The following is a 19,577-nucleotide window of genomic DNA, read 5'->3' as shown; positions in this document are numbered from 1 at the left end:
TGGACTATAGCCCACCAGGCTCCTCTGTCCATGGGATTCTCCAGGCAAGAGTACTGGACTGGGTTGCCATGCCCTCCTCCAGGGGATCTTCCCAACCCAGGAATCGAACCCAGGTCTCCTGCACTGCAGGCAGATTCTTTACCACTGAGCCACCAGGGAACCCTAATGACTAATGGGACATGCAAATTAAGCCACAATGAAATACTTACTGCAGTCATTTGAATGGTAAGGATGGCAATTCTCAAACATTGTAATAGAGTATAAAATATCATATAAACTTTGAAATATGTCTGGCCTTTTCTTTTAAAACTAAACATATACCTACTACCCTACAACCCAATAATTCTATTCCAAGGAATATACTGAAGAAAAATAAAATCATATGATCACACAAACACTTGTACATGAATATTCATAGCGGCTTTATTCATAATTGTAAAAAATCTGGAAACTGCTACTTGCCATCAATAGGAGAAAGGATAAACTGGTATATTAACAAGAGGAATACTACTCAAGAATAAAAAAAGACAACATGAAAAATTTCAAAAGCACTATGCTAAATGAAAGAAGTCTTATACAAAAGAGTACAATGTTGTATGATTTCATTTATATGACATTCCAGAACATGCAAAATTAGTCTTTGAAGAAAAAATTCGTAACAGTGGTTACCTTTGGGACTATAAGGACAGGGAATGATAGCATGAGGAATTACTTGGTTTAATGGCAATATTTTCTATATCTTGATGGGATTTGAATTACACAGGGATATACTGATTGTCAAAACTGACTGCATGCGGGCTTCCCTGGTGGCTCAGTGGTAAAGAATCTGCCTGCCGATGCAGGAGGTTCAAATCCCTGATCCGGGAAGATCCCACATGCCTCAGTGCAACTAAGCCCATGAGCTACAACTATTCAGCCTGGAGCCACAACTAGTGAGCTCACGTGCCGTAACACTGAATCCCACGTGCCCCAGGGCCTGTGGTCTGCACAAGAGAAGCCACCGCCAGGAGAAGTCTGCGCACCAAAACTAGAGAGTAGCCCCACCCGCCACAACTAGAGAAAAGCCTGTGCAGCGGTGAAGATCCAGCACGAACAAAACAATAATAAATAGAAGAATTCTAAACTCACTGAATGGTGTACTTAATGTTTATATATTTAACTGCATATATGATTTATTACCACAAAAAAGGAAACACAAACTATATAAAATCTAATTAATGAGACACCTTTATGAGTTTAGAGGTGAAAGTATGATGACTACCTCTTACTCTAATATGCATAAACAAATAACATGGACTAATGAATAGAGGAATGGACAGAGGGAAAGACTGTTAAAACAAATTTAACAGAATGTTAATTGCTGTTTTTAATCTAGGTCATGAGAGTTAATGTACAATACTTGCAGTTTCTATGAATGAAAAATTTTATAATAAAATATTGGGGGGAAAATAAATCCAATATCCTAATTCCCCTGCCTAAAAATCCCTACTTACATTTAATATTTATCAATAGCCTTTACTCAGACCTGGTTCTCATTTATACCCAACAGTTTCTGACACTGTTAACCACTTTCTCCCTTTGAAACCTTATACTACTTACTATTCAAAACGGTTTCCTTGTTCTTCTCTGATTATTCTTTTTGCCTTCTCTTCCTCTTTCTACTCCCAAACTGCAAAGTTCAGAACTGAGCCCTACTCTATATTTTTTCCCACAGAAAATTCACTTATTTTAACTATTGCTTATATGCAACTCCAAATGAAGACACAGCATCTTTTCTGTATTCAGTCTCCCATTTGTAATTGTCTACTAAGTATTTCAACTTGCATATCCCAAACCATCAAAAGTATTACTTTATTCTCAAATTGAGAACTGGTATTCTACTTCCCAATTATTGTCCATGGTGGCACAGTTACGCAGGGTCAAACTGTGAAGTTATTTTTGACTCCTCCCTCCATCCTAATCCTTAAAATAATCGGATACCAAGTCCTCCTAAATCCATTTTTCCCTTTTCATTCAGTCACAATTATTAGTCTTATAATAATTCTTAGAAACTCACTTTATTCTAAGAGTTTACTGGTCCATGTCCTAGCCTCTGTTTCTTCGCATATTTCTAAAACATCTTCAGTTATGTTACTCCTGTTTATATATAACTTCTATGATTTCCCAGATGGCTCAGTGATAAAGAATCTACCTGCCAATGAAGGAGCCGCAGGAGACGCGGGTTCAATCTCTGGGTCGAGAATATCCCCTGGAGAAGGAAATGGCACCCCACTCCAGTATTCTTGCCTGGAGAATCCCATGGACAGAGAAGCCTGATAGCCCACAGCCCATTGGGTTGCAAAGAGTCAGACATGACTGAGAGCAACTGAGCATGCACATGATTTCCCATATCTAGATAATACTGTTACATGCCGAGCAGAAAAAGTTAAACAAGATGTGTTACTTGCTGCGGTAGCAAATCTCCAGGAACGGAGTCTTCCCAATGAACCAGGCCTCCTCCTCACAGTCCCCTCCCACATGGAATCTGGGCTGGCCCTATCACTCACGTTAACCAACAAAATGCCGCAGGAGGAGCACTGTGCCGGTTCCAAGTCTACGCCTTAAGAAATTCTGGAAACATCCACGTCTGCACTCTTGGAAGCCCTGAGCTGCCAAGTAAGAAATCTGACCCCTTTGCAGGAAAGACCACCTGGAGAGGAAAGAGTCCTGAGACAGCATGGAGAGAGAGAGAGTGAAAAAATCCTAGACATCCCAGGGTCCCGTCTGAGCCCGGCGGGACTCACAGACTGTAGCTTTTCAGGTGGCCCTGCCAAGGCAGCAGAAATATGAATGAGGCCATCTTGGACATTCCAGCCCCAGGTACCGTGAAACTGAAGCTACAAGAATGACTCCAAAGGGGACTAGAAAAACCATCCATCTGAGAATCAACCCAAAGAACTGAGTGCTTTTTTTAAAGAAAGCAATAGATAATTGAAATGCTTGCTCTCAAGAAGCTAACTATATAATGCGGGGAAACATTCCAGTAAACAAAAAGGACCATCAGAGGTCAATGTTATGACAGGAATATACACACCATGCCAGATGAATACAGAAGAGAGTCATCTAAATTAAATGGGCACAGTGTGTGAAGGGGTGGATAAGGGGTGTGTTCTCTTTTCCTTCTTCAATGGTGGTTTGGGGGAGTGCTAAAAAGTATAGCAGGTTTCCCTGGTGGCTCAGCGGTAAAGAATCCTCCTTCCAATGCAGGAGACACAGGTTCGATCCCTGGGTCAGAAAGATCCCCTGGAGAAGGTGGGAAATAACAACCCACTCCAGTATTCTTGCCTGGGAAATCCCACGGACAAAAGAACCTGGCAAGAGACAAGACTGAGCACCTAAGCCAACACCACCAAAAGATAAGCTAGGGACATAAATAGGAGCGAGATAATTAAGGGCTTCTTACACTAAATACAGAGTTTAAACTTTACCCTAGGAACTAGGAAGGATTTTAAGCAGGGAAATGACATTTTCAGATCCACATCTTAGAAAGATTTCTATGGAAGCTGTGTACTAGACAGACGAGAATGGAGGCAAAAAAAGTTCAGTAGCCTGCATCAGAGCTAGAAGAAGGGATAGAAACCTGAAGGAAGAGTGGCGGAGTGAATGGAGAGGGATCCCTAATCTACAGGACATGGTAAAGCACATGTGGTGGAGAGGGGCTAAGAGAGAGGAACGTGGAATGACTCATTTCTTCCGCTGAGGCCTTGGAAGAGGGTATGGTGCCACTTATGGAAAATTGGGAGAAACAAGGCAACAGGATTCACACACAAGTAGGAAGTTTAGACTCAGATACAAGAACAGAAGAAAGCATGGATGCGTCTACTGACAGGAAACGGAAGGAAGATTTACTCGGCGGCCCCTATTTTTTCAGTGAAATAAAAAGCAAGCTCACATGCTAAAACTAATGAGAGAAATGGTGGAGATGGAAAGTTTAGAAACAGAAGTAATAGTTAGGGACAGCCCTCGGAGGAAGAGGGAGCCCTGAAGATCTATCTGAGTGCTTTTGAAAGTCAAACTCATTCTGGCCTCAAGATGCTCAGTGGTAGGATTTCCTCCAGCAGACTCAGCAGCCCAACTATAAGAATAGAGACGTTAAGTGGCTAACTTGGGCCAGGACTGGAATACTACGAAAAAAATGAAAGGAAAGGAACAAGTCTCAGCAGAATTGATGGCAATGGTATAAAAGTAATTCCAGTAATGGACTTTGAGTCTCAGCGGGGTAGGTAAAGAAACACTTCCGGGGAGCTGGAGGACTGGCGGAAAATGTAATGAGGTCAACAAACAAGAAAGAGGATCTGATGTGGTCAAAGTGTACATTTACTGGGAATAAGACAGAAAGCTGGAAGGACTGAAGGCTGTGGTCAAAATATAGGATATTTCAACAGCCTGACTCATTGCTTTGCACCTAAGAAATACTCACTGAACTTACTGATGGCCAGACAGGCTATTAGGACTTCAAAGCCTATCAGTTAAACAAACTAGCACTTGGTGAGAAATTTCCAAAAGGAATCCTCATGCACACTGTCAATTCAATATAGCATAAACTCTTATATCACATCCAAAGTAAGGCTTCCAACATTAACTCCCCCGATCTGCTATTTACCTATCACAAGCTCGTCACACAAGCTCAAAGCATTAAAAAAAAAAAAAAGAAGGATCTTGCTTGATACTGCAATTTTTCTGCTACTTGTCCCAAGCTACCTCTGAATCAACTGACACTGTCTTTTAAAGTGTAAGCTCACCATATTTATTCAAGAAGAGCCCTATTTGCTGTTATTCTTGATGAGTCACTATTCAAGGCAGAGAGCTTGAAAAGAAGTTTGGCCCTAGAAAAGACCTAGCTTGGCAGCCTCCCCTTTCTAATACCAGCAATAATCTTGAAGCTGGGAACTAGAAAGTGTCCCCTCAAAAGCAAGACAACATCACTGTAAGGCAGCCAGGTGTCAAGGAGAAAAGAAATCAAATTTATGACTAAACTGAATATTTGGTCCTTTACTTTTTTGTCGATTCATGCTGTCTTTCTTAAAAAACTATAGTTATATTTATAAAACAGTAACTACCTTCAAATAGTACAAAGCACTTGGCAGATTTCAATTAAGTAAATTCATTTTTCTATAATATCAATCAGAAATTATCTTAATTTCCTATCTGGTAATTCAAATTCTTCAGTCTATCAGGGAAAAATCTCAAACCCCTTAACAAAGTATATAAAGCCTTTGTGATCTGACTTCTGACTCCTCCACTAGCCTCATTCCTCTCTACTTAACCTCAGTTGTTATTCTCTCTCCTCTGTAGGTCCCCTGCCTGCAATATCCTTTTCCTTACTCACTGCCTGACTAATTCCTCCCTGTATCTACCCTGCAACTTTTTCTTTGAAAATTTCAAACCAACATAAAAGTTAATAGAAGAGTACAAGAAACATATGTCCTAAAAATAAATAAATATATGCCTTTCATCTGGGTCCACCAGCTGTTACGCTTTTTGCCACATTTACTTTACCCCTCTCTCTGAACTATCTGAAAGTTATAGACATCATGACACTTAACCCCTAAAACTTCAGCAAGTACCTCTGAAGAATAAGATCCTTCTATGTAATCACATACCATAATCACCCAAAATATTTATCACTTGATACACTATTACCTAATATGCAGTCCAAACTCAAACTTCCCCAGGTATTCCAAAATGTTCTTTCATAGTTACCATCTCTCATACTTGAAAAATGATTTGGCAAATGAACCTGCTACTTTCCACTTAGCTCTCTGACACATTAGCAAGCCAAGATTTTCTTGATAAATAAAAACGCATTTTAGTAGAATTTAAGTAAAATCACAGTATTCACAGCTATTTTGATTTCCAAACAGGTCACAAGAAGAAACTTGGAAATTTGAAACTATGACCGAACTTTATGCCACCTTAGTCCTACTGCAGTTCCCTGAAAAGGACACAGATTCATTAAATAGCTTTCCAAACAGCCTACAAACTACTTTTGAAATTTGCTTTTGGTGTTGAACATAAATACAATCAAAGTAGTCTCATCGTCTAAACTGTAAAATATCAGTTAAGGAAGTGAAACAGGTGCTAGATATATACCAAAATCTTGATCATACCTGGGACCAAGCAATTCACTACTATCATTTCAATGTATTAATGAATTCCTGAGACACTTTTTGTTAAATTTAACATAGTTGCTGAAAAAGCTAAAATTACTAGAGGATATTAATTTGTGCACTTGTTTTTCAAATAAAAATTAAGACTGAAAGAAAAGGAACTAGAAACAAACAGAACTGGCCTCTTATATTCAAACACACACATTCACAGAGCGTTTTTATTCTTAACAGCATCCATCATTTACCTTCTGCCCTTCTCACAAAGCTTCTCAATTTCAGCTTTTAGATCCTGCTCCTTCTGCAGAAACTCCTTCTTTTCTTTCTCTATTTTCTTCTTCGTTTCTTCTCGCTTTATTGTTACGTCTTGGATAGCCTTTAATATCTCCTGAGTCCCACACAATTATAGTCACACACAAAGAAGGAAATGAATTAGTTCTTTTGGTCTGAAGGTTACTTTCAACTATCACAAATTAACACTGAGTTTAGAGAATTTAAAATGAACTAAAGGAATCTAGTTCATGAGTAGTCCCAAAAGCCAGTACTTAGATATAAGGGAGTAAGTAATAATGCAGATATCAATTCAACAGGAGGAAGAATTTCTAACAATCACAACTATTCAAAACTGGAATTTACTGCCTTGTGAAGCAATAATCTCCCCATTACTGGTGCTCAAATAAAGTCTGAATGAACACCTGTCAAGACTGCTGAGAAAGGCATTCTTGCACAGGGTGGGAGTTTGTTACTTTCAACAAATACGGTCTTGCTTTGTTTTGTTATGGTTCTACTTTATTATGTGTAGGGATTATCTGATCTTTTTAAATTATCTGACTACATGTATAATAAGTCAAACAATTAAAAAGTGATAAATTTAAGTCATCTCTTATTCAGTCGCTCAGTTGTGTCCGACTCTTTGAGACCCCATGGACTGCAGCACGCCAGGCTTCCCTGTCCTTCGCCATCTCCCAGAGCTTGCTCAAACTCATGTCCATTGAATCAGTGATGCCATCCAACAATCTTGTCATCTGTCGCTTTCTCCTCCTGCTTTCAATCTTTCCAAGCATCAAGGTCTTTTCTAGTGAATCAGCTATTTGTATCAGGTGGCCACAGTCATCTCTAATTCACACCAATTCCACCCATAAAGTAATCAATGTGTTAAAGTGTTTGTACTATGCTTTCACAACTTTATGCATCCTCACACCAACACATGTACTTATATATGTATTTCTTTGCTTTTCTGTTTTTTTATAATGAGGTAGTTTTATATACATTATTCTGCATCTTGCTTTGTTCAACTGACATGAACATACTTACAGCAAATATAGAGAAAACTAAAAAACAGCTGTATAACACGACATGACACATGTATTTAGCCAATTTAGCCACTCTCTATTAAAAGCGTCCATCAGGTTTATTCCAGTTTTCTTGTACTACAAACAGTACTACAATAAACATTCTATGTCTATACTTTCATATAAAAACCTTTTATTTCTGTTGAGTAGACTTCTAACAATGAGGAGTCTAGGTCAAGGTATATATACATTTTAAAACTTAACTGACAATTTCCCAGTATCTTTTCTTAAAAATAAAAAAATCAGTAACAATTCACACTCCTACCAATGTCTAAAAAGAGCTCATTTTTTCTTACCCCGATAGCTTATTTTGTTTTGCCCAATCTCATGGGAAAGAGGGAGGAAGAGTATCTAATAATTTTAATGAGCATTTTACCACCTCCTATTCTTTTACTGTTTTCATTGTCTGTCTCCTCCGACTAGAATAAACATCCAATGAAGGCAAAGACTATGTTTTGTTTACCACTAAATCTTCAGGGACTAGATTGGGAACTCAAAAAATATTTGTTGTATGAATGAATCAACAATAGTAAGGCTGAGTTTATTTTCATATATTTATTCCCCATTTGCTTTTCCTCTTCTGTGAATTACTGTTTATAATTGTAGGCAAAATAATAGCCCCTGGCTCACAAAAATGTCCATGTTCTACCCCTTGGAACTTTTGTTACCTTCCTTAACAAAAAGATAGAGAATCCTGGATTACCTGGGTGGGTCCAATCTAATCACAAATAGGTCTTTAGAAGCAGAGAAACCTTCCCTGTCATGAGCAGAGGAAGATGTGATTAGGGAAGAATGGTTGCAGAAATGCAACACTGCTGACTGTGAAGAGGGAGAAGGGGTCACAGGTCAAGGAATGCAAGCAACCTCTAGAAGCCAGGAAGGCAAGGAAATGTCTTCTCCCCTGGAGTCCCAAGAAAGGAAGGCTGCCATCCCAATACCTTGATTTTAGCCCAGTGACACCCATGTTGGGCTTCTGACCTACAGAACTGATTTAATAAATGTGTTGTTTTAAGCTCTAAATTCATGACAATCTGCCACAGTAGCAATAGGAAACTATTACAATAGAAAAGTAATACAATAACCTTTCCTGGTGTTTCTTTAGACTATTTGGCTTTTACTATGAATTTGGGGCTTCCCTGGTGGCTCAGTGGAGAAGGCAATGGCACCCCACTCCAGTACTCTTGCCTGGCAAATCCCATGGACGGAGGAGCCTGGTAGGCTGCAGTCCATGGGGTCGCGAAGAGTCAGACACGACTGAGCGACTTCACTTTCACTTTTCACTTTCATGCCTTGGAGAAGAAATGGCAACCCACTCCAGTGTTCTTGCCTGGAGAATCCCAGGGACGGGGGAGCCTGGTGGCTCAGAGGTTAAAGTGTCTGCCTGCAATGCAGGAGACCCAGGTTCGATCCCTGGGTTGGGAAGATCCCCTGGAGAAGGAAATGGCAACCCACTCCAGTACTCTTGCCTGGAGAATCCCATGGAGGGAGGAGCCTGGTAGGCTACAGTCCATGGGGTCCCAAAGAGTCGGACACGACTGAGTGACTTCACTATTCACTATATGAATTTGTAGGAATCAAAGTGTCTTAGATCTTAAACCCTTCATCAGATCTGCTAGAAATATTTTCTCTCAGTCTAATATTGATCTTTTGACTGTTTTCTGTATCATTTGCCATATCAAAATTTTTAACTATATATAATTAAATTCACTTTTTAAAAATCTTCTGGGTTTTCTGCCTAGATTAAGAGGATCTTTTGCAACTTAAGGTACATACATATTCTCCTAAATTTTCTTCTAACTTAAAATTTTTTTCCAGTTTTCTATGTATATTTTTAATCCACTTAGAATTTTATTTTTAAATACAGTATGAGACAGGAATCTAATCAAATGACTTTCCAGGTAGGCAATCAATTACATCAACAAAATATATCAAATAAATATATTCTGAACTAAAATAGGAGTGAGAATTTGGACAAGATGCCCTCAAAGTTCTTGTTTATACTTAAAATTCTATGATAACTGTTAGGCAGGTAGAATAGGGAAAAGGAGTCCAAAATGGCGGTGGCTAAAAGACAAGGAAGGGAAAAGCCCGCGAAAATAGAACAAAAGAAGGTCCGAGGACCGGAGTGAGGACCTCAGGTAAAACAAACAACACTCCTGCCTGGTCCAGTTTACATAGGACAGGCCCAGGGAGAGATAAACATATAAAAAGAGGAGCCAAAGCTAGCTCTCTCTCCCACATGCTAGGGCGCTCTTCTCCTCGTGTCTTTGGATCGACGTGCCCTCACGCCTCGAAGACGGATTTAACTGCTATCTTCTAGATAAAACAGCGCTGGAACACTGAGCTGGAACACTGATTTGTCTAAGAGCTAGAATATGGTCCTTTCAAGACCTGAGAGCTATAACACGGTCTATCCAAGACCTGAGAGCTGTGACACGCCAAGGGGGCTTTAATGTCCGTCACTCCAGATCTCGGTTGTGACGAGACGAAGAACCGAGGAACAGACACTCGCGTGACATAACCATTAAAAAGTTACTTGCAGATTGCCTTTGGGGGAGGTTGATTTGTGATGCCGTCTACAGCTCACCTGTGCAATGAAATCTGTTTACTCCATCTTTTGTTCCTAGGGACTGTTTTAATTTTTAATTCAAATACATTGTTATCCTTTAGTCAAAGGACATGGGAGTATGTTTTAGGTCATTTTAACCTAGCCTCGCTAGGGCTTCCCAGCTGGCTCAGATGGTAAGGAATCTTCCTGCAGTGCAAGAGACCTGGGTTCATTCCCTGGGTTAGAAAGATCCCCTGGAGAAGAAAAGGAATGGCAACCTACTCTAGTATTCTTCCCCAGAGAATTCCATGGACAGAGGAGCCTGGCTGGGACAGTACACGGGATAGCAGAATCAGACAAGACTGAACGACTTAACACACACACACACACACACACACACACACACACACACACACACACACACACACACTGCTTTTTTATTTCTATTAATTTGAAAACAAAGTTAAAGTCTAATTAGGGACTATAGCTTTACTTGTTGCCAATTTTAATATAAGCAGGATACCTGGTGATTCTTCATTTCTTCTTCTCTCCTTTGCTGAAGTTGCTTTAATTGCACTTGGAGCTGATTCTCCACTTGCCTCTGCTTGTCCAAGACCTCCTGGTAACGCTCCTTCAACAGGGTTCTCTCTGTCATCATTTTATCCTATGGGTAGCAACAGAAAAGCAGTTGAATTCCTCAATTTAACTGCAAGAAACATTCACCGTAGGCTTGTTCAAGGCATCAAGCAGAGCTCTTAGGCTGCAGGGTCCAACACTGGTGCTACCAGCCATGCTGTCTGTTATGTAAATTTAAAGTAATTAGAATGATAAAATGTAAATATCCAGCTCTTCAGTCACCTGGCCACATTCCTAGTGCTAGGTAGCTTTGTGTGAGTAGTGGCTACTATGCTAGACAGCAGACATAGAGAACGCTTCCATCGTGAAAGGAAGTTCTGCTGTACAACACTGCACTAAGATGTGGGTGGCAACCATGGCCTATGAGCCAAATCCAGCCATCATCTGATTTTATAAGTTAATGTTTTCCAGGAACGTAGCCATACCCGAAGCTTTACTGGCTGCTTTCACACTACAACAGCAGAGGGGAGCAGTTACCAAAGAGCCCAGCTCACCTAGAAAGCCTAAGATCTCTACTAACTGATTCTTATATAAACTATTTCTCTGCTCTAGGGAATAAGAGAAATAAGGTATTTTATCATCTATTAAGAAGAAGAAGAATGAGCAAAAAACAAAGAACAGATCATTTACTCAAAATGCATCCAGAAACTGAATTCCTTACTGGTCATTAGCACTAAAAACTGACAAACCCACCAGTGCTCTGGGGGACTTGCGATTCAGATCAGGCAAATTGGCCAAGTTCTCACATAAAGTAGGAATAGGAGTAAAGCTTTTAAGGGCCACAGTTCAGCTCTGCCTCCCTGACATTAGTAAGTCAAGAAAAGCAATGGTTAGCTTTCAAAGCAACACTAAAACTTAGAGGGTCAACTTAAAACACATTTGGTACAAGGCAGCCCATGTAAAACTTAAACAGAGCATTAAACTGAATTCATTCACTAGACAGCAACTATTTTCAAAGAAAAGAAAGGTTTTAGAAGTGAATGGGGGGAAACTTATCACCCTATGATAAAAAAAAAAAAAAAACAGAAGCTCTCAAAATGGGACTTTAGCTTTGGGATAAGCTAGTCCTTAGTCCAGGTACTGAAATGTGACTGCTGCTGCTGTGGCTGCTGCCGAGTTGCTTCAGTCGTGTCTGACTCTGTGCGACCCCACAGATGGCAAGAACACTGGAGTGGGTTGCCATTTCCTTCTCCAATGCATGAAAGTGAAGTCGCTCAGTCTTGTGTGACTAAGGCTCCCTAAATAGATGACTACTTAGCATCATAACTTCAAAGGTTTTCTGAACCTGAGGTCTATGGATAGGTATGTACAAAATTTTTTGAGAGGAGAGTTCAGTTTTCAAAAGATTCTGAAAGATCTTCACCCAAGAAAAGGTTGAAAAAAAAATGTTAAGAACCAACTGACGAAACTAGTAAATATGAGCATTCTTTTCTTCTCTCTTTACTTTCTTATGGAAACTTTTTTGTCCATAATGCGTCTTTATATACAACACAGAATGGGGAAAAAAAGAACTCAAGTCTTCACAGAAAGAAGTTTCAAGGACACACTATTAGTACATGCAAACTGGCGACTTAAGGTGTAGAGGAAATTACTTGATCCAATTCTCCAAGCCAAAGGGTTACACACTGCTACGTTGTTTCATTGGTGGCTAATTGGTTCTGAGAGCCCAGAGGCCCCATTTGAAATGCAGGCAGTGGGCAATTACTGTCAGTGCATGAAAAGGGTAGCAAATAACACAAGAGCAAAGTTCCTTGCATTGCTGTCCAGCTTAATACCTGACTAGTTCCACTACCTTTTTTAAAGCATGTGGCCCACATCACCACCTATTAAAAACACAGCCAAAGAGACCACAGCCCTGGGCCTCTTTCAGTCCAATGGCTTGCCAATCTCTACCCGTTTCAGACTGATGCTAAAGCTTATCTGCAACTTCTTAAGTTGGCCTCTTCAACTGCTATAGTCATGCCAACTCCACGTTACAACTGTGGGGACCAAATAAATACTACATGTAAAGTGCTTAGAGTAAGTGCTCAAGAAAAGACAACTTCTCCTCCCCTTGGAGGTTTTCTTCTAGCCTCATTCTCAGCTTGCACGTGGCCATCAGGTCGCTCATCTCTGGTATCTTTTTACTTGCCTGTTATAAATAACTCCTGAGTCGCTACTCTCTATTTAAAAGTTTTTATTGGCCTCATGTAGTTAACACACTCCAATAACTGACTTCTTTCCATCTGCCCCTCAATTTCTTTGACTTGTGCCAAATATCTACTTTATTTCCTCTTATATATGCTTTCCTCAATAGTACTTACTGTTCTAGAAAATTCAAAGACAAACAACAAAATATTAACTGGTTTTCCTCCTTATTTCCACTCAACTAACATGCTGTTGCTGCTGCTGCTAAGTCACTTCAGTCGTGTCTGACTCTGCGCAACCCCACAGACGGCAGCCCACCAGGCTCCGCTGTCCTTGGGATTCTCCAGGCAAGAACACTGGAGTGGGTTGCCATTTCCTTCTCCAAGGCATGAGAGTGAAAAGTGAAAGTGAAGTCGCTCAGTCGTGTCCAACTCTTCGCGACCCCATGGACTGCAGCCTACCAGGCTCCTCCATCCATGGGATTTTCCAGGCAAGAGTACTGGAGTGGGGTGCCATTGCCTTCTCCACTCAACTAACATATCTTATCCTAAAGACCTCTTCCTGAACCAAAGGTGCCTTTCTGCACATTATTCTTCCTCTTAAAAACAGACATTCAGATATTCACACACATACAAGGTAGAAGTTTTTGCCACAAAATGCCAGGGACAGATCAAGGGGACCACTTTTACAAAAACAAATGTGAAGCTCTCTAAGTTTTAAAAACCATTACCTACAAATATAATAGGAAGACACAACTAAGCAATACATGAGAAAAAGACATGATGAAGTTTGAGTGCAAGCTCAACAGTGTGATGAGATGGCCAAAACAAGCTGCTGTCAGCTTAAGAAATGGTGTCTCGAATGAGAAAGAGAACAAGGGTCCCATTGTGTTGTGAAGTAATCATACTGTCTGTGCATTACTATGTTTAGCTTTCAGGATCACATTTTAAAAGAAACATTGAGAAGATGGAACCTGTCGAGGTGGAAAAGAAGTCAGGATGATGAAAAGCTGAAAAATATATGAAGAAAAGAAGAATATTAAAAACATCTGGGGACATTTCACCTGGAAAGGTTCAGACCTGAGAGGTAAGAGGAAAAGGCATTAAAAAAACAAAAACAAAAAAAACACACTTTGACTATATTGGGGGCTAACAAGTAAAACATTTTAGATTTACTCTATGTAGCTCAGGAGAAAACTATAACAAGAAGCTTCAGAGGTTCTGTTCTCATCTCATAATAAGATCTAACAGTAAGATCTATTTTCTAAATGTGGTATGTTGCTTTGTGAGTAGTAAGTGTCCCATCTCTGGAAGTAATCAAGCAGAAGTTAGCTGATCACCTGTCAGGGATTTTATAAAGGAGATTCCTGCACCTTTTCCAGGGATGATGTGACCCTAGATCTTCCGCATTAACAGTTTCATATACCAACAATGACAGTTTAACTACTCACCAGATTCTTTTCAATATCTTGATCTGTGTTTACCTCGGAATCAGTCGTCTTAAAGTCAGTCTATAAAGAAAGGAAACAATTATATTCAGAACTGTTCAGAGACATTTTAAAAGGCAGAATTATATAGTCCGTTAACTGAGAAATCTGTCAAAAGTAACAGAGAAATTAACTTTTTGTTCTTTCTCCTTATCAACTTCACAGTAAGAGAACTGTAGTTCTGGCAAATGCCCTCTGACACCCATGCTGCATTAAGCACTTATCCCACAAAATAACCTGAATGAGACCCAACAACTGATGGAGAGACAACCCCAAAGCTGAAACAAGAATTTGGGCCCCCTACAATTTATTGTGCCCATTCTTTCTATGACAAAGCATGTCAGTCACTATAAGGCAGGAGACACTGTACTTCTTAAGATGTAGGTCAGAGAATTAACAAGGATTCCTCCTGCAAGTGCGAAGATGGGAACTATGAATGCTAATGACCTACGCTCATCAATTACTCAGTGCAAGCGATTGTATGTAGGTCATGAAGTTCCTAGTCGCCATGATTAGATCCTGGCTATTACTTATGGAACATCAGTAACACCAGAATGAAGTTATCACAGAGCACCATATGAGAGTATTATGAGAGTTGCCATTAAAAGAGAGAGAGAGAGAGACAGAGAGAGACAGAGCAGTTCTCCACCAACTAGGAAGAAGTATCTCCTGCCCTCCAAAAAAAAAAAAAATTAAATCAAAAGCCCGAATTCCATGTTAGTAGTAGAAACTTGATACTTGACCTGGACAGCAATGTTCTGAGAAAGCTTCAGGGAAGAGCTATCCTGATCATCATCCTGATCCACTCTGACTCCTTCAACCCCATTTGCTGGAGGCACCACAGGTGGGAACTCCAAGCCTGGGTCCCTGCTCCCTTCCTTTAGGATGGAGGCTTGTGGGGCCTTCTCTTCAGCACAATTCCTGGAGGCAAGCTGCTTTGAATGGCACCCTGCCTTAAGAGACCGAGCGGCGGGGTGGAGGCTCTCCTGGAGGCACGTGTCCCCCTCCTCTCCTGCCGTGCTGGCCACGTCCTTCAGATCAGACTGGGACCCACCGCCAGACAGACCAAGGGCTGTGGCTATCACGTTTTCTCCTAAAACCGCCCGGTGCGCTGCTGAAGTGTCACCTGCTGATGAGCCAGGATTCTGCTCTGGGTGTTCCAAATGGGCATTTCTGTTATTCTCCTTGGTTATCGTTTGGTTACTTACACTCGACAGAGGCGAGTTCTTATGCTTCTGTGCAGGGTCTTTGGGGCTATGAAAACAGAAGATAAAAAGTTTCTCTCTTCATCCAATCTTAAAGAGGCTGAAACATATAATACTTTTAATACAAACACTAGAAGAACAAGACTGGCCTATACAAGCCCCTCCAAATTATCAGGATGAAAAGGAACTTAGCTTCCATTCAGTAATTTTGATCACACACACAAAGAGTATAGCACAGTGGTGAAGAATCTGGGTTCTGGAGACAGTCCACAATAAATAATCACACATGAATGACTCTGGGGACCCAGAAATTGGGGGGTGTCAAATTTAATAATTGGGGGAATGCAGATAAAATAGCCTACTGTTAGACTATTTCATTTAAGTACATGTGCTACTTTTGTTACACATATTTTTAATAAATAAAATATTAATTTGGAAACTGTTTTTATTCCATTCTCATTTCACAAAAATAATTCACACTCAAATTCCCTAGACAGATCTTTGACCACAAGATTTAGGTTCTTCAACTGCTTTCTAGAGCATAGCATCACTACTTCATGTTGCCTGAAGTACAAACAATTTTGAATCCAAAATTGAAGCTGCCAGTAGAAATTTTATCCCAGATGACACATGTATAACACTGGAAAAACTGTTTTTATCATTTGTCACAACCATTAACATACTACTTTTAAGAGAGATCTTCAAAATCTATTTATAAGGGCATCCAACATTCACAACTCTAAGTCTTTCACCCAATAATAATGACTATATATGCATTAAATTCTTTTGCCATTAAAAAAATTAAAACTGATTCTGTCCGCCGATACCCTTAAGGACTCCAAACCAGCACTGACTGAGGCTTTAGGTCATTATGCCTTTCTTTCCTCAAGTACCTACTTTTCTAGAAAATTCAAAAACAAACAAACACAACAACAAAATAGTACCTACTGTTCAAAATAAAACAACAGAGAGCATCTTGTGACTTGAAAATGTTTATAAATGCTCTTTGCTGACTCCTGGGATCAAGTGGGGTCTGGGGAAAAAAATTATGAATTTGGACAGACACAATACCTAGGCGAGAATCCTGACTGCTATTTATAAGTGGTTTAACTCTGGGCAAGTTATTTAACTCCATTTGTAAAATAGAAATATTACCTACCTAATAGGACTATTGTGAGGATTACATGAGATAAAGCATCTGAAGTATTTAGTTCTGGCATACAGTAAACACTCAATAAACCTTGGCTGCTATTATTATTACTAGTAGTATATGCCTGTTTTTTGTGTTTTTTTTTTAAGCTACACCATGCAGCATGTGGGACCAGGGATTGAAACCATGCCCCCCTGCAGAGAAGGGCAGAGTCTTATCAACCACTGTACCACCAGGGAAGTGCACTATATATAAAATGAAGATGCAAGTTTATGGTGAGGTTTTACTTAACTCCTGTCCCCATTACCCACTAACAAACCTGTCTTCTTCATTTAAATAGATATTTACTAAGTACACTGGAGTCAGACAAGCCTGAGTTTAAATCCTGACTCCAACATAGCATGGTAACCTTGGGCAAGTTACTAACCTCTCTATGTCTTAGTTTTCTCGCCTGTTAATGGGAATAATAGTATTAGCACCTACCTCCTGGGATTGTTAGGAGAATTAAATGTATTAACACATACCGAGCTGCTAGGACACTGTTATCTATTGCATTAGGTCCTACGTACTCTACAAAAGTGTTGAGGTAGCCAACCTAGTACAACATTATACATAACAATGGTTTAATCACTATAAAATGCCAAGGCTGGGTAATCATAATTAGAGTCTTCAAGAGTTTAGATGCAAGGCAAACTACACACAAGAAGTAGTAAGTCATACTAACAAAGCTGTCTATTTATCTATAGATACAAATGTAGGTCCAGTACATATGCATATACAAAGCATACATATATACACACACAGGTACAATACTTAAACATACAGTTAAACAGATAGTCCATGTAGAAGTTGGGAAATATTTGCATTTTCAAATAAGTCTGACCAACTGTATTCTAATCTATGTACTCAACAAACAATTAGCATGCCTGCTGAGTGTCGGATACTGGTGCGGGGTACCAAATATACAAACAGAGATCAGACAGTCCCTACCTTTAAAAAAGCTTCATCGAGGGCAATGCCACTAGAGCCCAAAAGGGGAAAGACCAACTACACTTCTGTAAGAAGCCCATCTCCAAAGCCCCTCACCCAAACGCAATCTGCCCCGTCAGGAGTCCACACGTTACCTTAGACCATCTGGAGGACCTTCGTCTGGTTTGGAAGCACAGACACTAGAAGAGGATTCCGGAGGATTGGGAGCAGTGGCCACCACGCCAGCTACTTCAGATGCTGCCATCGTGCTCTGCACATTCAGAAACAAATTACAGCTAGAAGTTCCAAGATTTCAAAACAAATGTATCTTTCCCCATCAGAATGTCCATACAGCAGAATCATATCAGGAAAGAAACACAAAGAAAAAGCTGGTCTCCAGGAGAAAATACTTGAGTATTCCTCAATAGGATATAAAAAGAGCCATGGCATGAAATAGGTCCCAAGGGACATCAATCCTCAAGCGTCATTATATATATCATTACATATATTACACACATATATATGTGTGTGTGTAAACAACACTATATATGCCTGTCAAAGCTTTTTAGGAGAAATGCGGTCTCACAGACTGTGAGAATCCTCCAAATGATCCACATACCTACCTTGCCTAATATCATTTACAAAAGATGTGATTTGGGGCCTAATATCAATGGTATCTTGTGTTTTAAAATCATTTTATGCCTGTCACATTAAAAGCATTCTCCATTAATATAAGTAAAGTTTCCTGGAAGTATTCTTGTGGGAGAGAAAAAATAGTATTTAATTGGGCAATCCAAGTATCTTTTACTCTGTGTTCCCCACAGATGGGAAAAGTTTGACAACCACTGACTGCGGAAAGTACACTCTTCAGAGTTACTGGAGGTGCAAAAGAGTATGAGAATCTCAGTTACTCCAGCATGAAAATGAGAAGCTGAAAAACTGTAATCCAAGTAAGGGAAGTGGGACAGGGGCCTTTTTTAGATCAAAAGGTCATCCTTTATGTTGCAGGACAAATTCATGGCCTTCTGTGGTGAAAAGATAAAAAAAAATATGGGAGGAGGGAGGTGTAACATAAGGTTAGCTTAAATTCTCGTTTTTATTTTAATAGCATCCCAGGTACATCTCTGACCCGCGAAGAAAGCATAGGGCAGGCATGGAGGCTGGCCTGTGTCAACATTTAAGTTCCAGGCCATCGTCCCCCTGTGCCTCAGTTTTCCCCATCATACGAGCTCCCAGGAGAAAAACGGGCCCCAGATCGCCATTACTGTTCTCACAGGTGCAAAACGTCCTGCCCCATCGGAGCCCGGGCCGGGGGTTCCCGGCGCTCGGTCAACAAAACCACAAGTCACGGGTCCTCCGTGCAACTCGGTAGCTGAGAGCCGCAGAGGGGAGGGGGACGGGGACATCTGGCAGAGGGCTGCGGCCGCGGCGGGGGGCGTTAGGTCGAAGAGGCCAAGGGGAGCCTCGCACCGCAACCCGGCGGCGATCTGACGGCGAAGCCGAGAGCGACGGGTCATCGGGAGAGATCCGGGGACGGTCGCGAAAGGGACAATGGGGGGAAGCGACGCCGAGTGGTCCCGGCCGCCCTCCACAGGGGGGCTGGCCCGCCGGCCGATCCCTCCGGCCAGAGCCCCCTTCGCACCTTGCCCTCGGCCCCCCGGTCAGGCTGCCAACCCCCGTCCCACTTCTAGGCCGGGACCCCCATGCCCGTCCCCGCAACTCCCTCCACGCACCACCGCCCCCCGGCAGCCTCGACCCCCGCCCCTCGCGCCGCAGCCCCTCGCCCGCGCGCCCGCCCCGCACACACCTCCCGCGTCGCGCCCCCGGGAGCGAACGGGGGAGGGACGGGACGCACCTGAGCGGGCGGAGCGGGGGGGAGGGGGCGGCCGAACCTGGGGGGAGGGGTCGAGCGCCGGCCCGCGCGCGCGACACCTCCCACTTCCGGCGGCACGAGCGGC

General features: G+C 41.3%; 1 protein-coding gene across 2 annotated transcripts in view; it reads right to left on the bottom strand.

The window, feature by feature from the left end:
• Positions 1 to 19,505, bottom strand: part of RNF214 (ring finger protein 214) — a 53,967-nt gene extending 34,462 nt beyond the window's left edge. The window contains exons 1-6 of one of the 2 annotated variants that reach the window (XM_052652923.1): positions 19,475 to 19,505; positions 17,775 to 17,890; positions 15,039 to 15,549; positions 14,260 to 14,319; positions 10,570 to 10,710; positions 6,395 to 6,534 (exon numbers count right to left, since the gene is read on the bottom strand). In XM_052652923.1, the coding sequence (XP_052508883.1) occupies positions 6,395 to 6,534; positions 10,570 to 10,710; positions 14,260 to 14,319; positions 15,039 to 15,549; positions 17,775 to 17,884 (962 nt within the window). In that variant the 5' untranslated portion in view covers positions 17,885 to 17,890; positions 19,475 to 19,505. The remainder of the gene's footprint in view (positions 1 to 6,394; positions 6,535 to 10,569; positions 10,711 to 14,259; positions 14,320 to 15,038; positions 15,550 to 17,774; positions 17,891 to 19,474) is intronic. The other variant, XM_052652924.1, reaches the window with a different exon arrangement.
• Between the last annotated feature and the right edge of the window lie 72 nt (positions 19,506 to 19,577).

This window comes from Budorcas taxicolor, chromosome 15 (assembly GCF_023091745.1).
Source record: "Budorcas taxicolor isolate Tak-1 chromosome 15, Takin1.1, whole genome shotgun sequence".
Taxonomy (NCBI): domain Eukaryota; kingdom Metazoa; phylum Chordata; class Mammalia; order Artiodactyla; family Bovidae; genus Budorcas; species Budorcas taxicolor.
The sequence above is the reverse complement of the archived record's forward strand: the minus strand, read 5'-3'. Positions and strand labels throughout refer to the sequence as shown.